The 16,770-nt window shown below is 51.9% G+C and overlaps 1 protein-coding gene across 4 annotated transcripts in view; it reads right to left on the reverse strand.

Annotated features, from left to right (window-relative positions):
- Positions 1-13,907, reverse strand: part of NTRK3 (neurotrophic tyrosine kinase, receptor, type 3) — a 613,206-nt gene extending 599,299 nt beyond the window's left edge. For all 4 annotated transcript variants that reach the window (XM_006867120.1, XM_006867119.1, XM_006867118.1 and 1 more), the window contains exon 1: positions 13,660-13,907. In XM_006867120.1, the coding sequence (XP_006867182.1) occupies positions 13,660-13,907 (248 nt within the window). The remainder of the gene's footprint in view (positions 1-13,659) is intronic.
- Between the last annotated feature and the right edge of the window lie 2,863 nt (positions 13,908-16,770).

Below are 16,770 nucleotides of genomic sequence, written 5' to 3' on the forward strand. Positions count from 1 at the left end.
GGAACCTGGTGTGGCACCATAGGAGGAGCTAACTGCCAAGTCAACCCCACCAGCCACTCATGGTAGAAAGATGAGAGTTTCAGCTCCTGTAAAGATTTATAGCCTTGGAAACCCAACATAGGGTGGCTATGAGTTGGAATTGACACAATGGTAGTTGGGGTTTTAGGTAGTGGATCAAGTTGATGACAATAACTTGAAAGATTTAGGGAGCAATGAGTTTAGGATAATGGGAGACGAGCCACACAAACAAGGAGGGTGAGGAGGGTCACACAATCACACGACAAAACTTGATAACTGCTATCAGGGTCATTATTTGGTGCATGTAGAAACTGCTGAATTGGTGTGTGTTTTGCTACGTGTATTATCACCAAGAACAAAATTAATTAAAAAAAAAATTTTAACCATAAGAAAAGAAAGCACAGTCCTACTCTGGCACACATGGAGGTCACCGTGTGTCAGCGTTAACTATATGGTGACTGGTTTATGAAGCTTGGGGCAGGGGGGAGGGGTTCAGTGGAAGAATTCTCGGCTCCCAAACAGAAGACCTGGTGTACAGCCAACACCTATCTATGAGTGTAAGCTTGCATGTTACTATCATGCTACCAAACTATGACAGACTAGAAAGAAAGGCCCGCCAATTTACTTCCTAAAATCAGCTCATGAAAGCCCTAAGGATCAGTAATGGTCTAATCCTTAACCAATCACAGGCAAGGTGTAGGATGTACCATAGTTTTATTCCACTGACCACGGGGTGACTATGAATCAGGGACTGACCCAAGGCTAGCTAATAACAACAGACATCCTATCCTATTGGATTTCTAACTTCTCTCTACAGAGATCTGTGACTAGAGGCTTAGTCAATTACAACAGTCAGAAGGGAATTAACTAGGGGAAGGGAAACCACATAGGCTAGGAGTAGCAACAAAACACCAGACAGTATCCGCTAGGGGCTCGATGCTGTGGAGTTGTCCTGGATGGAGATTCCCAGGGCAGGGGCAGGAGAGGCTGTCAGCAGGAAGACTTTCCCTAGGACACCCTGCCCCATGGTATCCCAAGCATATTATTGATGGACCTAATCAATAAGGACCACAGAAGATCACTTGTCCTTGCAGCAGACATTTGTTCCAGTCACTTTATCACCTGGCCCATCTTGGTCCTTTCTATGACCTCCTGCAGCCAAGGGTTAGCTCCTCCCATACAACTTCCTCTAATGCCACTCTTCAAAGACTCAGAAAGGTCACTCACTATCATCACTCTATAGAGACCCCATCATGCCACTGTCCAGCTTGGTCTCTGACCCATGCATCATGAACCAGGCACTTGCCATATCTCATTTAACCTTCACGACCACTCAGCAAACATGAATATAAGCACCCCAATCTTTCAGATGAGGAAAGTGAGGCTCAGAGAAGTGAAGTAACTTGCCTAAACTCACACAGGAGCAGAGTCAGGATTTTAACTCATCAAAGAAGCTTCATCCTTAGGTTCAAGGCACTTACAATGCAGTGGTTACAACAATAGGCTTGAACATACCAAAAATGGTTACAATGGTGCCGAACCAGGCACCCTATTGTTCTGCATAGTATTGAGTCAGAGCTGACCCAACAGTCAGTAACAACAAGGGCCTCTGAAGATGACACCTGGTTAGTAGATCAAGTCTCATCTGTGGACCACTTAGTAAATGAAACAAGACAGCTTCTTCTCAAACGTGAGTTTGCCAGCGACAGACAGTGAAGGGCCAAAGTACGCACAGAAAGGAAACTGTCAAAACCAGCTCTTTCAGAGCAGGTTCCATTGCCTGAGTTACTGGGTGGTTTCAGAGCCATTGCTTTCTAGATTCATCTCTGAAAGCATAAGTGGAGTGTGGAGAGGCTACGAGGCTACCTACAGATCTTTATATCTGGCCCAGGGCTAGATCTGGGGTCTAGTAATTCATAAGCAGTTCCTTTGCATCAAGTAATTCACACACCTGCAGAGGCAAGTGGAAAACAAGGAGAGGTGAGCGATGACACCACACTTGGACTAGAGTACTAGATGGCCGGAGGGAGCAGACAAAGCTCATTTCTTCTGTTGACACGATCCCCCACCCCCACCCCTGACCACCATGTATCCACTGGTCTGAATGTCTACCACAGTCATATCAGTGACCACAAAGATGGCACATGAACCTGGTCATACGGTCACCATGTGTTGGCACCGACTCAAAAGCAACAACACACACAGAATCTCAGGCAACATTTCAATCTGTTGTACATACATACGGTCACCATGTGTCAGGACCGTCTCAAAAGCAACTAATACACATAGAAGCAATCTCATTGACATCTTACAATAACCCTAAGGGTTTTAGAGTCCTGGTGTGGCACTGAGGAATAGAGCACTAAACCACGGGTTTGATTTGAGCCGCAAGATTATCAGTTCAAATTCACCAGCCGGCTCCTTGGAAACCCTGTACAGGGTCGCTAAGAGTTGGAATCTATTCGATGGCACTCCAGATGAGAAAATGGCGGATCCAAAAGTTAAGTAGCCAGCCCGAGGCCACAACAACTGGTAAGAGGCAGAGTTGTGAGCTGAAACGTCATGTTTACTTCTCTTAGCGACCCTGTATAGGGTTTCCAAAGCTGACTTCTGGTGTGACTCTATAGGATCAAAACCCTTAGGGTTATTGTAAAATTTCAGTGAGATTCAGCACTGGACTGCAAACCACAAGGTCAGCAGTACAAACCCACCAGCTGCTCCTCAGAAACCCTATAGGGTCACTGTGAGGCAAAGTCGACTTGATGACACTTAACAACAAAAACAAATCTTTATGGGAACAGAAAGCCTCTTCTTGCCTGTATCTCCTTCACAGGTGAGAACTCTTCCTGGGCAGAGACTATGTCCCATTCATTTGTCTCCACTCTCCCTGGGCAGATGCGCTCAGCTCTCTCCTGCTGCTATGGAGACCAAGCAAAAGCCAGGCAGTCCAGCAAGAGCACTCTCCCTGCCACCTCCTGGAGCAAGCCACCACCAGTTCCTGAGCCAGAAAATCCAGGTTCTGGAGACAGACATCAATGGGCTGCAGAGCCATGACAGAAACAGAGCCAGCTGTTCAAAGGCAGACCCCGCCTAGGGGAGAACTGACCTCCCAGGCTCAAGAAAAGGTCTGAAAGGCAGCTGCGGCGGGCGCGCACTGATCCCACCAGGCTAGTTCCACAGCCTAGGCAAGGCCACTGGCCGCCGCCAACAGTCTAGTGCGCAGCACTGTCCTCTAGTGGCCACTGGAGGTGTGCGCGCACGCGGTCTTGCCAGGCAGGGAGCCAAAGGCTTTAGGGTTTGTTTACTGAGACCTCAGACATGATGTGCACAGAACACTGAAGAGACGCACTTGTGCGTGCGCAAAGATGCCCCCAGACGCTCACGCGCAACCCAGCGTGCAGTGGGAGGCAGCCGGGATTAGGACTGCGGATCTAAGATTGCTTCTCTCTGCGGGAAGCTGAAGGCTATAGAAGCCAAGCTCCTTCCACGGCCTCAGTAAGAGCAAGAATCCCTCCGCCCCAGAGCAAATGCAGTCTGGAAGGAGAACAAGACTCACACCAGCCTGGGAGGCAGGATCCCTGAAATTTGCCTGCCTTTGTATGAGTGGAACAAGTCAGTTCACCTCTCTGGAGTCTCAGGTTCTCCATCCATAAAACGGGGTGGTCTGGCCCAAATTATTTGAGAGCATCGCCAGGTTTAGTGATCCTGATCTTTCCAACTCAGAGCCCACGCAGGCATCTAGGAATGAGAACCAACATGGTACCCGATGGTTTCCAATGTCCCATCAAATGTATCCACACACTGAACCCATAGGTCCCTGTGAAGGAGTTAGTGAAATATCACCAACTCTTGGAAGTAGAGAGTGAGGACCAGAGATGGTTTCAACTGGATAAACTCATCCAGACAAGCAGCAGAAAGTAGGGGGTAATAATACAAATGCTGGTCCCCCACACCCTTAGGCATTTTGCAGGACAGCTCGTTCCATACTGTAACCATCCTGCCAACAGCACATTCCTGCACCCACACCCTTGTAGGAACTACCGCTGCAGCTTCCATAAGGTTTGAGGGTAGCAAGATAGAGACAGAAGAAATGACTCAAGGCTGTTCACTTGTGGAGGCAAAGGAAGGGTCCAGAAAGACCAAGAATCCACCCTTCGGGAAATCGGACGCTCTAATAATACCTTTCCCACTCCAGCTGTCCAGCACTTAAATACCTCATTTATTCTCTGTCCATGGCACCCAAAGCTCTGAGAAAAGTCATCCAGCCCTCTACTCCCTCACCCAGGCTCTCCATGGTCATGGGCAGCCAGGGTCACTGTCCTGCTGACCCAGTGCCTCAGCCCAGCCCTGAGCTGGCTGGGACCCAGCCACCAGCTTCCAGAATCCCCACCTGTCTCAGCTGACACCTGCTCTATGCAGAAGCTGGCCTGACCTCAGAGGCCAGGACACTAGAGGGAGTGGGAGAGTCAATGAGGCATAGGATAAGGGTTTGGATGAGATGCAGCCTCCAGGGAAGTTGTCTGTTGGGATAGACCAAGAGAAGAGACCACAGGCCACTCCATAGGTATGTGTCTTTGTTGTTGTAAGTGCCGTCGAGTCGGTTCTGACTAATAGCAACCCTGTATAGGATTTCCAAGGAGTGGGTGGTGAGTTTGAACCACCAGTTTTGTGGTGCAAACCAATCTTGGGGTCCAGTGTAAGTATGGGCCGGCCCAACACCATTCCTCAGATTTTCCTGTTTGTCTTCCTTAGCTCCCCCAGCCAGGGCAATTCTTACCCAGGGAACTGGATTACAAGATAAAAGAATTTCCTAGAATTTTATGCCAGCCCTCTTATTTTATTATTCATTTACCATAACAGTTATATAAGTGTGTGTGTGTACAGTATACACATATATGTGTGTAACAATATAACCAAACCAAGACCAAACCCACTGCCATTGAAGATTCACTCATAGAGACCCTATATAGGGTTTACAAGATGTTGTTGTGAGGTGCCATCGAATCGGTACCGACTCATAGCAACCCTAGGCACAACAGAACGAAACACTCCCTCCCCAGTCCTGGGCCAACCTCACAATTGTTGCCACACTTGAGCCCACTGATGCTGCCACTGTACCAAACCATCTTGCAGAGGGTCTTCCTCTTTTCCTCCGATCCTCCACTTTACCAAACAAGATATCCTTCTCCAGTGACTGGTCCCTCCTGATAATATGCCCTTAGCATGAGAGACAAAGTCTGGCCTTTGTGGCTTCAAGGAGCACTCTGGCTGTACTTCTCCCAACATGGTAGCACGTAACAAGAGCAACAATAACATATTCTATAAGAGCTTATCCTATAAGCTCTGGTAGCGTAGTGGTTACGAATCAGACTGTTAACCTCAGGGTCAGCAGTTTGAAACTACCAGCTGTTCCACGAGAGAAAGAGGAGGCTTTCTGCTCCCGTAAAGATTTACAGCCTCGGAAACCCTGTACAGGGTCACTATGAGTCGGAACTGACTCCATGGCACGTAACAACAACAACAACAAGTGTTTATGGGAGCAGACTGCCTCATCTTTGTCCTGTGGAACAACTGGTAGGTTTGACCCGTTAACCTACACTTAGCAGTCTAGTGCTTACTCTACAGTGCCACCAAGGTTCTTTGTATATATGTTCTTGTTAGGTTCCGACTCTAGCGACCCGACGGAAACAGACCGAAACGGTCCTGTGCCATCCTCACAATTGTTGTTATGTTTGAGCCGATTGCTGCTGCCATTGTATCAATCCATTCTCATTGGAGGGCTTCCTCTTTTTTGTTGACCTTCTCCAGGAATTGGTCCCTCCTGACACGTCCAAAATACAAACAAACAAAGTCTCCTACCTTGCTTCTAAGGACCATAGGCAATACAGCTAAGCAGTTAAGTGCCAATTTTCTGTCACTTATGGCTGTGTAAAATTCCTCATCTGGAAAATGGGGCTAGGAATACTGCCATTTTGAGTTGCTGTCAATTCCAACTCAAGGGAAGTCCATGTGTACACAGTAGAGGTGTTCTGTTGGGTTTTCAAGCTGTGACCTTTAGAAACCATAGAAACCAGATCAGCAGGTCTGCCTTCCAAGGCACCCTGGGTAGGTTTGAACCTTTCAGTTACTAACAATTTGCACTACACCTATGGGCGGGCTCTTGCGCTAGTAATTGTTGTTGTTAAGTACCGTGGAGTCAGCTCCGACTCATAGTGACCTTGCACAGGGTTCCCAAGGCTGTAAATCTTTACAAGAGCAGAACGCCTCATCTTTCTCCCGTGGAACCGCTGGTAGTTTTGAACTGCTGACCTTGAGGCTGGCAGCCCGACTCGTAACCACTACACTACCAGAGCTCCTTAATTGTTGTTGTTAAGTGCTGTCAAGTTGGTTCTGACTCCTAGTAATCCTTTACAGGGTTTTCTAAGAAGCAGTAGGAGTCCTGGTGTGGCACTGTGGGCTAATGCATCAGACTGCAAAGCCATTTGAACTACAAGGTCCGTGGTTTAAACTCACCAGTTGCTCCTTGGAAACCCTATACAGGGTGGCTATGGGTCAGAACCGACTCGACGGCACTTAACAACAACAACAAGCAGTAGGTAGGTTTGAACTGCCAACCTTGTGGTTCACAGTCCAGTGCTGATCCTACGGCACCACACCAGGAGTCCAGGCTAGTAATAGTAGTAATTTACATGACTGTCATGAAGGCACAATGAGATCTGACCAGCTCGTTACTATGAAGCCAATTCCAACTCATTGTAACTCCCGGTGCTTCCGAGAAGACCTGTCCTCCATAGAATTTCCCATGGCTGACTTTTCAGATGTAGACTGCTGGGCATTTCTTCCAAGATGCCTCTGGGTGGACTCAATGACCAGCGCTCTGGTTCAGACACTGAGTGAATTAACCATCTAGCGTCGTGGTTACGAATCGGGCTGCGAACCGCAAGGTCAGCAGTTCGAAACTACCAGCTGTTCCGCGGGAGAACGATGAGTCTTTCTGCTCCCGTAAAGATTTACAGCCTCGGAAACCCTGTATAGGGTTGCTATGAGTCGGAACCGACTCCATGGCACATAACAACAACAACCATAGGAACATATGAAATGCTTAGACCCATGATTGGACCATAGTTAAATGCTCAAAAATCATGTGATGTCATGTATTGAGAGACATGACAGTGGACACTGAATCTCAGCCGTGCCTGCTCCACAGTGGTCAGTCACTTTTCTTACTCTGACTGACCGCGAAGTCGAGGCCCAGAGCAGGAAAGTCATTTTTCCAAACCCGGAGCTGCTAGGGAAGCCAGACCTTGGGAAAAAAGCAGCTGTCAGAACCCTGGCTGTCTGGGGAAAGGAAAGAATCTGGGGTTTCCCACCGCCCAGACCTTGGGACCCTTAGTTAGCGGAAGCCAGGAGGGGGAGCCTGGTGGATTTTAGGGTTCAAAAGGACTGCTGGGCCCCCAGGCCTGCTGAGCCCCCACCTGCCCCCTGCCCTGCATGGAGCTCCTCGTCAGCAGTGCTCATTGAATTTCTTTCTAAACTGGCGTGGGCTGCAGGCTGTGAGGAGCTCTAGGGCTACCAGCCTAGTGTGGTTGATGCCTCTAGGGACCCTGGATTTGGAAACATCACCCCAGAGGGAGACACAGTGACGGGGGAGGCTCGGGCTTTGACAAAGTGCCCAGAAGAGGAGCCTGGGTAGAATAGGAGGCGGCACCTTCCCCAGCAGGGAGTCGCTTCAGAGTTCTCTAGAAACTCACAGAGTTCAGTAAAGTCCCTGACCCCTACCCCTGACCCCAGGATGCAGGCCACCATGGTCGCTTCTAGCGGTCCGGTGACCCTCACACTGGGGCATAGGCAGAAACCTGGTGTCCAGGTCACCAGGATTCATTGTGGTTCCCAAAGTGAGACAGGTCACTCAACCTATCAACAACAGATCTAGGTGACTGGGCCAGCCTCCATCCCGGCCACCACTCTTAGACCCAGATGCCAGGGCACTCAGCCAAGTCCCTCAGAGGTGGGCATTCCCATGCTGCCCCCTGGGAGAAAAACAGCTTTCTGGATCAAAATACCTCTACTTCTCTGTTCCCACAAAGCCACAGGGTGTCCATTTGAAGGGCCTAGGACCCAGGAGACAGTGGCGCCAACAGAAGCAGCCAGGCAGGCAGTGAGAGGAATGCCCAAGGAAGAGCCGCTGGGTTTCAGGTCCTTTGGATCTTTCCTGGGCCACAGCAACTGAACCTTCCAGCTTTGTGTTTTGTTTCAATTTTGCTTTGTTCACCAGCAAAATGGGACTAACACTCTTTGCTGACATACCTCTAGTAGCTGTCACAAGGGGGAAATCAACAAGTGAAACTGAAAGATGAATGATGGCATTACTGATGGAGCTAAGGAATCAGCTGCCCAGAGACCAACGGGTAGAATCCTATTGATTCTGGAAACCTATCTTTTGAAACTATCAAGGCCCCTGAAGCGGGGGCTCATGGGCCTTGGGAATCCTCAGGAGCTGTAACTCCTATCCTAATCAGCCCAATCCTGTTTCATATTCTCCTTGACCTTTCCCATTCCTTGACCCCTCCTGGGAGCTGCGCCAAGAAGGACTACCCCAGTGAGTTCAGCAGAGCCTCTTCTGACACTACTTTCCTCCCAAGCACAGAGTCTTCTGATCATAAGAACAGTGGACACCAAGCTCAGAGTCCCTGGAAGCTGCAGACAATTAATCAAAAGGTTAGAGGTTCAAGCCCACCCAGGCGTACCTCAGAAGAAAGTATTGAAGCTCTACTGCCAACCAATCAGTCACTGACAATCCTACGGAGCACAATTCTGCTCTGATACACATGGGGTCACCGTGAGTCCGAATCAACTCTAAGTCCATTGGTCGGTACGCTTTATCAATAAAAAACCTTGTAACTTGGAAATACTTCAATTTATTAAATTATAAGCCTTTATGTCATCACTCAATATAGTAAATATGGAATGGTCCGCATTTTTTGCTAGGAAATAATATGAAATACAAAATCTAGCATTTGCCTCTCCCACACAGTGTGAGCCATGCCCCAGCAGTGAGGTGGGAAATGAGGAGCCAGGACTGTACTGAGAGGCTACAACCCCAGTGAATTCTCATTAAGTACGTGAGGTATTTGGTCTGAGAAGCTGACTCCAAATTGTACGTGGCATTTTCTGGTTGGCCCAGAATTTTCTAGAGGTGGGAAGGGAAAGAAAGGAGAAATGGTCACTGACCAGTACCAAGGGGTAACACTTCTGTCCTCTCCTAACCCAGCTTCTCCTGGGGACATCACAAGAACTATCACTAATTTCAAAGGAGGTGCCTTTAGAAGTTCCACCCAAAAGCTTTGCAGAGCCACTTGGGCCCCTGAAATGGCACAGAATCCAAGTTGGAAGGGTCATTCCACTCAGTGGCCTCAATTGATGGCTCAGACAGGCAACAACACTGCTCACAGAGCCAGGGATGGAACTCAGGGACCCAGGTCTGCCTAATGTACCCTGCCACTGGCCCTCTTGGAGGCGCCAGGGAGACTAGGAATGGGCGCCAATTGGCCAATGGAGGACTTTCGATGGGGACCCCAGGCAGCAGCAAGGGAGGCCAGGGCTTTGGCAAAGGCCGTGACAAGGTAGGAGAGCCAGCTGAGGCAAGAGCCCTGCCCCTTCCCAGAGCCAGCCAGAAGAATGAGGCAGCAGAAAGATACAGGCAGCCCAAGGACCCAAAGCCTCCCGGAGAGCCAGCATCAGGCCCTTCCCTCCCCACCCTCCACCCGCCCTTGCAGCCAGTACAGCGCACTCTCCAAGTCATGGCCAGGCTGGGCTGGTTTTGTCCAAAGTTGTCAGGATGATGGCCGGCTGTAGGCCCCATGGGTGGATCCCTGAAACCCTGCAGGCTTTCTCCAGAAGAAGGCTCTATTCAAAGGAAAAGCTAGATGGGTCTGGAGTTTGGCCTTTATCCTGGAAATAGCTCTCCCCCAAGCCTGTGACTCCTCCCCAATCTCACCCCAAAAGTCAGATCTCTGACTACCTCTCTCCCAAGCGTAGGCCCAATCCAGGGTTCTGAGTGCTCTCTTGGCCCACCTGACAGAACTGGTGACATCCCTGGGAGCCTGGTCCACACCATTCCCAGTCCTAGCCTTCACTGTACCGGCCATAGCTGGCTCTCCCAAAGATCCTTAGACTGAGACTCAAATGACCCTTTGACCAGTCAAGGAGGCCAAGGGAACCACAGGAATCTGAAAGCTGCCAACAACCAGGGGACCACAGGGTGGTGGCCAGTCTTTGTAAAGCCCTGTGAACCAGCACCAAAAACACCCTAGCCAGGTAGCCCAGCAAGGCCATCCTTTCTGTCTCCACCTTTCTATCAACCCCAGGAAGGCTTGGCCTAGAGGGCCGGCCCAGCCAGCCCACCCTCCCAGCCACCATCGCCTGCCTTTGTGACTTCAGAGCCAGGCAGGGTACGGCTGCGTAGGAACCCATCTAGGTGAGGTGAGGTTACTGGTGCACCAAGAGGCTACTGACCGGAAAGAGACCAAGAGGCAGGGTCTTCAGGGTAGCCTGGCTCTTTGAAGAGCAGAAGTGAGCCCTGGTTTCCTCCAGACAATACTGGGGTGGCACTTCTCAGTAGGTTCCTGGAGACCACTACCCCCATCACCCCCAGGACTACGCAGAACACATCCTTTCTCACTCACCCCTCTTAGGACTCAAGTGCAACTGTTCAGCACCTGAGGAAGAGGTCTCAGTTCCCCACAGTCCAAACAGATAAACAAATCTGAGAACAGGAAGTGAGCTGATGGTAACTGTAAGACCCACTCTCAGGTCCTCTTATCTGAGACCTATGGAAAGCCAGTTTCTGTGAGACTCCTCCTTGTACCCCAGTCTGCCTAAGTCGCACCCCTAAGAGTACACCAGCTCCTGATGGGAGACTGGAGACCTCTGCTAACATCAGAAATCTGAAGAGGACTGGTCTCTGGCAGAGTAGTGGCTCCTAGGAATGTCTTGTTAATGTCAGGTCATGTTAATGTCAGGCGGCTCCCTGCCTGGGGTGCTCCCCTCTGCCCCACAACATCTCTTTCAGCTGCTCCCAGCCCCCATAGAGTGGTGAGTCCTGGGCTTAGGATGGTGGCAGACAGAGTTCTAACCCCTGACTCCACACTGGGGCTGTGGGTGCCAGGGAAATTTACTTTCCCACCCTGAGCCTTCATTCCCTCTGGTGTGACAGCTGTTTCAACCCAGCCCTATCCATGGCTCTTCTGGCTTCTAGTGTAGATGACTGGACCTTTCCCCCTCCCAGTTTTGTCAATACCATAAATATAATAGGTCACTGGGGAGAAGACAGAGCAAGGAAGGGTCATCTGACCCATGACCTCTGACCCTCTCCCACCTGCCACTCTTCAGGATTCCAAAGGGGATCCGGTTCCGTCCATCTGAGGTCTGAGTAAATTTAAGAAACAGAGCTGACTTCTGACCACAGAAAATCCTAAGGCAATGAAAGGAGCACACTCAGAGAGGACCCCAATCTGCTCCTCATCCTGCTCCCCCAGGTGCCCTCCTGGGCCCTCCAGTGACAAAGAGGCAAGAGGCCGGTGGCCCAGTGAACTTATGTCTTTGCAGGTTCCCAGTCTTAGGCGCTCTGCCTGGTTAGACCACCGCAACTCTTCCCTATCAAACTGCATTCACAAGATTATTTTCACACAAATGACACCTCTGTGTGGTCAGAGAGGCTACGTGATTGTAACAGCCGCTGTCTGAAGCATTCTACAGACCTGCACACCCCCTACCCCTCCAGTCCATAATAAACTGGACGCTGCTTACTGATCCCAGAGACCCACACTGTACACCTTGGGTACCCCTTCTCTAACCCTGGAAACCCCTGAGCCCCTGAGCCCCTGAGCCCACACACACACACATACACACGCCCCTCAATGAGCACTTCTAAGTCTGACTTTCCAGAAAATCTCACTCTGGACCCTCTTCTGGGCATCCTGTGGATGCTGGAATGCTGGGGCCTCCTTTGAATCTAGCGGCAGAAGAGGTCCATTCTGTTTCTGCTGCCCTCCTCCCTCCACATCTCCCCTGCCCAGGGTTGTTTATCTTGTCATCTCCAGCAGGGCTGAAGGGTGTCTAAGGGGTGAAGGGCTGAGTGGCAGAGCTGAGATATGGGTCAAGCTTGTCTCCCCAGCTAGGAGTCAGGAACATTTCCTGGGTGGTACATTTCCCTCAAACTGTTAGCTGCTAAAATGTGAGCAGAGTCTCCGTTAAGCCTAGAGGGCCAGTGGGCTTTACAGAAACAGCAGCATTAGATTCCTTCCGGCTTTGCTGCCCCACTGTTCCGGACTGAGGCTAAGGGAAGGCTGCTGCCTGGGAAAGCAGAATCAACAGTAGATTAGGTCCATCTTCAGTCTGCCCACCCTGGTCAAGAGCTATCCTCAAATGCCTCCCACAGACCTCAGCTAGGACTCGGTACAACCCTTCTCAACATCCCACCCACTCCCGGGGAACCTGAAGAGGTGGAGGTCGTTCTGAAGACGGACTAGCTCTGTACCCTAATAACCCTAATGACACGCCCTTCTCCCAGGTAACTGGTCAGGAGGAGGTTCCCCTGGTCAGTTGAGCTTCCCAAAGCGCAGGTGGATGAGAGAAACACTGGGCAGGCTCTCTGGTCTATGAGATGTTGCTTCCTCCCCTTCCAGGTAGAAGCCCCATGCCCGCCGAAGACACAAAACAAGCAAAGGGCAGGCCAGCCCAGGTCTCACTCAGACCGGGCAGACCCAGGCAAATGCCAACCAGCGTTAGATTTTCCAAATAAATGGAGATGCACGACCATATAGAAGAATCTTGCCCCTCTTGCCTCCCCGCCCACCGTCCCCCAACACACGCCTTCTCCTCTCCTCCAGCATCTTGACTCCGAATTACCCGGAGCAGTTATCAAAACCTAAACATGGGAGGGCTTTGAAGGCGCACAGATGCAGAGGAGGGTGGGAATTGGGGTGTCTCGGAAATGTCCAAAATGGTTGGAGACAGCGTGCAAGAAGGAAGGGGACCCAGGTAGGCGTCTGTAAAGGCCTCCACACACCCAAAGTGTCCTCAAGAACAGCCAACTGCCAACTTGTTTACTTATCAGTATGTTCGGCTGTTTCCAAAAGGAAATAGTTAAACATCACAGATGGGTAGCGAGCAGTCCCTATCTGTCACCTCCAGGTTAAGCGCTGCCGCCGCCGCCGCCGCCGCCACTGCCAAAGAATAGAATCTCATCTACTTTCTTCCACTTGAGCGTGGCCAAACTGTTGCTATTTCGTGGGGGGCAAAGAACCCGATTCGCACCCACGAAACGAGCCAGCAGCTGGTGGGTGCGGGGGCGGGAGCTGGGCCCCGCGTGCCCTCGGCTGGCTGGGGTCCTCTCCAGGGAGAGACACACAAACACACACGCATCGCCGGATCACGCCTCGTCAGGGCCGAAGTCACCTGGAAGACGCAGCCCGTGAGCATCTCCCGAGCCAGAGCGAGCCTGCCGCGCGCCCGGCGGGCGAAGAGCAGCGGCGAGCCGGGGCGGGCAGAGGGCCGACTTCGGGGCCGCGGGCGGGCGAAAGGGAGCCGCGGAGCGCGGGGGGAGGGGGAAGCGGGCTGGGGAGCGGCCGCTTGACTTACATGGAAGTGATATTCCTGGAGATGTCCGTGATGTTGATGCTGGTGTTCCCATTGCTGTTCCCTGAATCCTGCCCTTCCAGGAGGGGGAAGAGGTTCCCATCGTCCGGCCGCCTGCAATTGATCTCCGTCTTGCTGCAGACGCAATTTGCAGGGCAAGCCAGCACCGAGCCCACATAGTCCAGCCAGACGCTTCCCAGCAAGAAAATCCGCCAGAAACTACACTTGGCTGGGCAAAGAGAGACATCCATCTCCGAACGCTGCTTCTAAAAAAGAGGAGGAGGAGAGGAAAGGGGGGTGGGGTGGGCAGGGGGGAGGAAACAAAGACGGCGAGGGAGGGGGGAAAGGGGGAGGGGGCCTCTGCCTTTGAAACGCCAAGCGATCAGATGCAAAATCCTTCAGCGTCTGAAACCATCGCGGCCGCCGCTGCCACCGGGTGGGAGCCGCCGGGAGCGCCTAGTGGCGCGGTCTGCCGGGCATGGTGGCCGGCTCGGTTCTCGCAAGCTCGCCGGGTTCAACGGCTCGGGAACGAGCGGCGCTCTCCGACTCCGAGACTTTGCAGGGTTGCAACAGACGATGGGGAGGGGGGAGGCAAAAAAAAAAAAAAAAAAATGGTGCTAAAGTCACCAAGTCCCACCTACTGGGCAGAATTAAAAAGGACACACCTGCAAAACACACACACACACACGCACATACACACACCCGGAGCTCGGGAGAAGAAGGGCGACGAAGATGCAGTTGGAGCTGCAGCAGCCGTTGCGAATAGCTCGCCGCGCGCCTGCAGATATGTACAAGTGCTCCAAGCCTTACGAAACGCACGGGTTATCGGAGCGTCTTCCTCGGCTCCCTCCTCCCGTACTCCTCCCCTCCCTCTAGGATGCCTCCTCCCCTAGTCCCCCGCCCCGGCTGGGAGCGGCAGGAGAGCGGAATCTCCCCCTCCCTCCCCCTCCTCCTCCCCACACCCCTCGCTCTCCCCGCCCGTCCTCTCCCTCTTCCCTCCCCGCCCGCCCCCCCCCCCGCCCGCTCGCTCGCCGGCTCGCGGCTCTTGCCGGTACCGTCACCCGCAGCCGCGCGGCCGTCCACCCGCCTGCTCCACGCTTCGCGGCCCCGCGCCCGCTCGCCGCAGCCAAGGGGAAACCGAGATGGAAGGGAAAAAGTTGCAGTTGGGATTGAGAGGGTCGGGGCTGGGGAGGGGAGTTCTCGAGCTTGCTGCGCGACGCAGAAAAACGCTCTCCTTCCCACTTTTTGGCCCTCGCGCTGCCCGGTTTTGCTGCAATCCGGACCCCAAGAGGAAGTGCTATGAACGCTGCCGAGGTGGCGGGGGAGCGCTCCCGAGCTTGGGTGGGGGGCGCAGGCTCGCGTTCGGCGACCAGGGGTTCTGAGCGCTCAGAAACCCTAGAGAGCCGGGAAAAGGGGCTGTGGAGGCGTGATCCTCCGTCAGAATGTCCCTAATTTCTGTAATCGAGAGTACGGAGAGCTGGACTCCGCTGGGAGGAGACTGCCAGGCAGCACACTGTTGGTGCCCCCGTGCCCCCTGCACCTCCCTAGCGGTGGGTCTTGCGTTCGGCCTGGGGCTGGCAGGGAACGGGAAACGAAGGCACCAGCGCAAAAGGGCTGCGCTGTGGAGCCGAGGTGGCCCCGGGTGAGCCGTGAGTGCAAGAAACACAGCTGGGGAAATTGAGATTCAAGGGGCATTTTTGGCAAGCGCCACGCCAGAACCGTCAGAGGCCGGCTTCTCGGACTCGGCTCTCTCCGGCGCGCTACGCTGGCTGCTGGCTGAGGGGGCGGGCAGGCTGCTTTCTCCAGATTCGGGGCGCATGTCCTCCCTTCTTCCCTCCCACACAAGCACCCCTTCCTGGTAGGGGCGCAAAGCAGGTGCAGCCTTTAAACACGAGCTCAGATCCTGTAGGGAAAAGGTTAGCGGGGTCCCCGCTTTTTGCCTTGGTAGTTTTTTGTTTTGTTTTTTGTTTTGTTGTATTTTTAAAATAAAACGTAAAGATGCTAAATGTGATCTGTTGGCTGAGAAAACCGGAGCCTTAGCTGTCGGGAAGGAGAAGAAAGGGTTAGGGGAGTCAGAACAGGCTGACACACTACAGCATTCACATGCAGAAGAAAGCAGAACTCTACTCCCCTAGCTTGGATAAGGGCAGGCGAGGAAGCAAAATACATTGAATTCAACTGCGTCCAGTATCTGAAAGGATTCGCCCCCGCCCCCCTAAGGATTCCAATGCAGGTCATGCAACATGCAGGCAAGATGGGGGAAGGGATATGCGGGTGCCATTGGCCTGCCCCAGGCGCAGCCACCTACAGGCTGGCCTCCTCAAAGTGGCACGGTCGCTAGGAGTAAACTTCAAAGGGAAAAAAATAAAAATAAAGGAAAGAATATGCCTATAAAAGGCAGTTTTCCCGACTTCTCCTCACATTCCGCCTTGCCTTGGCCTCAGTGAGACTTTTACCCCCTGCCGCCATTATGGCCTTGTCCCCAGACTGGCATTTTGCCTTCCCACCAGCAGGAGGGGACAGAGAATGGAGACCTCCTTAGACTCTGAAACCAGTTCCTACTGGCCCCGGGCCAATCCCTGGCAGCCTTAGTCCTTTGGGAACCTCCCTGCCCCTTTTAAGTGCCACAGCATGATAGACTGATTTTGGAACATCTATTTGAGATCTGGGAAACTGAGGTGTAGTCAGAAGCTTTGGTTGGGCTTCTGTTGGGAGGTGGCAAGTGACATCAGAGAGACACAGGGAACTTATCTCAATTAAACAGAGAGGCCAAGTGGATTTAGCTTAGTATTGGTTTTCTAACCCAAAAAGTGTTATAAAAGGCTCTCAACACTTTTTTTGAGATAAATGATTTTTAACATTTCCATCGGGGGGGGAGGGTGTTCTGTAAATCAGAACAGGTTAAAAAAGAAAACACTATTTAAAAAAATTTTTTTTTAATCTTTGAAGATGGTGAATATGAAGGTTGAGAAGCAAGAGATATGGAACAAGAGTTCTTCCATCCTGAGAGTAAAATGGGATTAAGACGGGCTGTGATATTTATGCTACGTCTCTGGCCCTGAGCTTTAAAACTGGAAGGAAGCCTTTTTAAAGAAGATGATAGGCTGGGAGTGA

The sequence above is a fragment of the Chrysochloris asiatica genome, unplaced genomic scaffold, assembly GCF_000296735.1.
Source record: "Chrysochloris asiatica unplaced genomic scaffold, ChrAsi1.0 scaffold00101, whole genome shotgun sequence".
NCBI classification, from domain to species: domain Eukaryota; kingdom Metazoa; phylum Chordata; class Mammalia; order Afrosoricida; family Chrysochloridae; genus Chrysochloris; species Chrysochloris asiatica.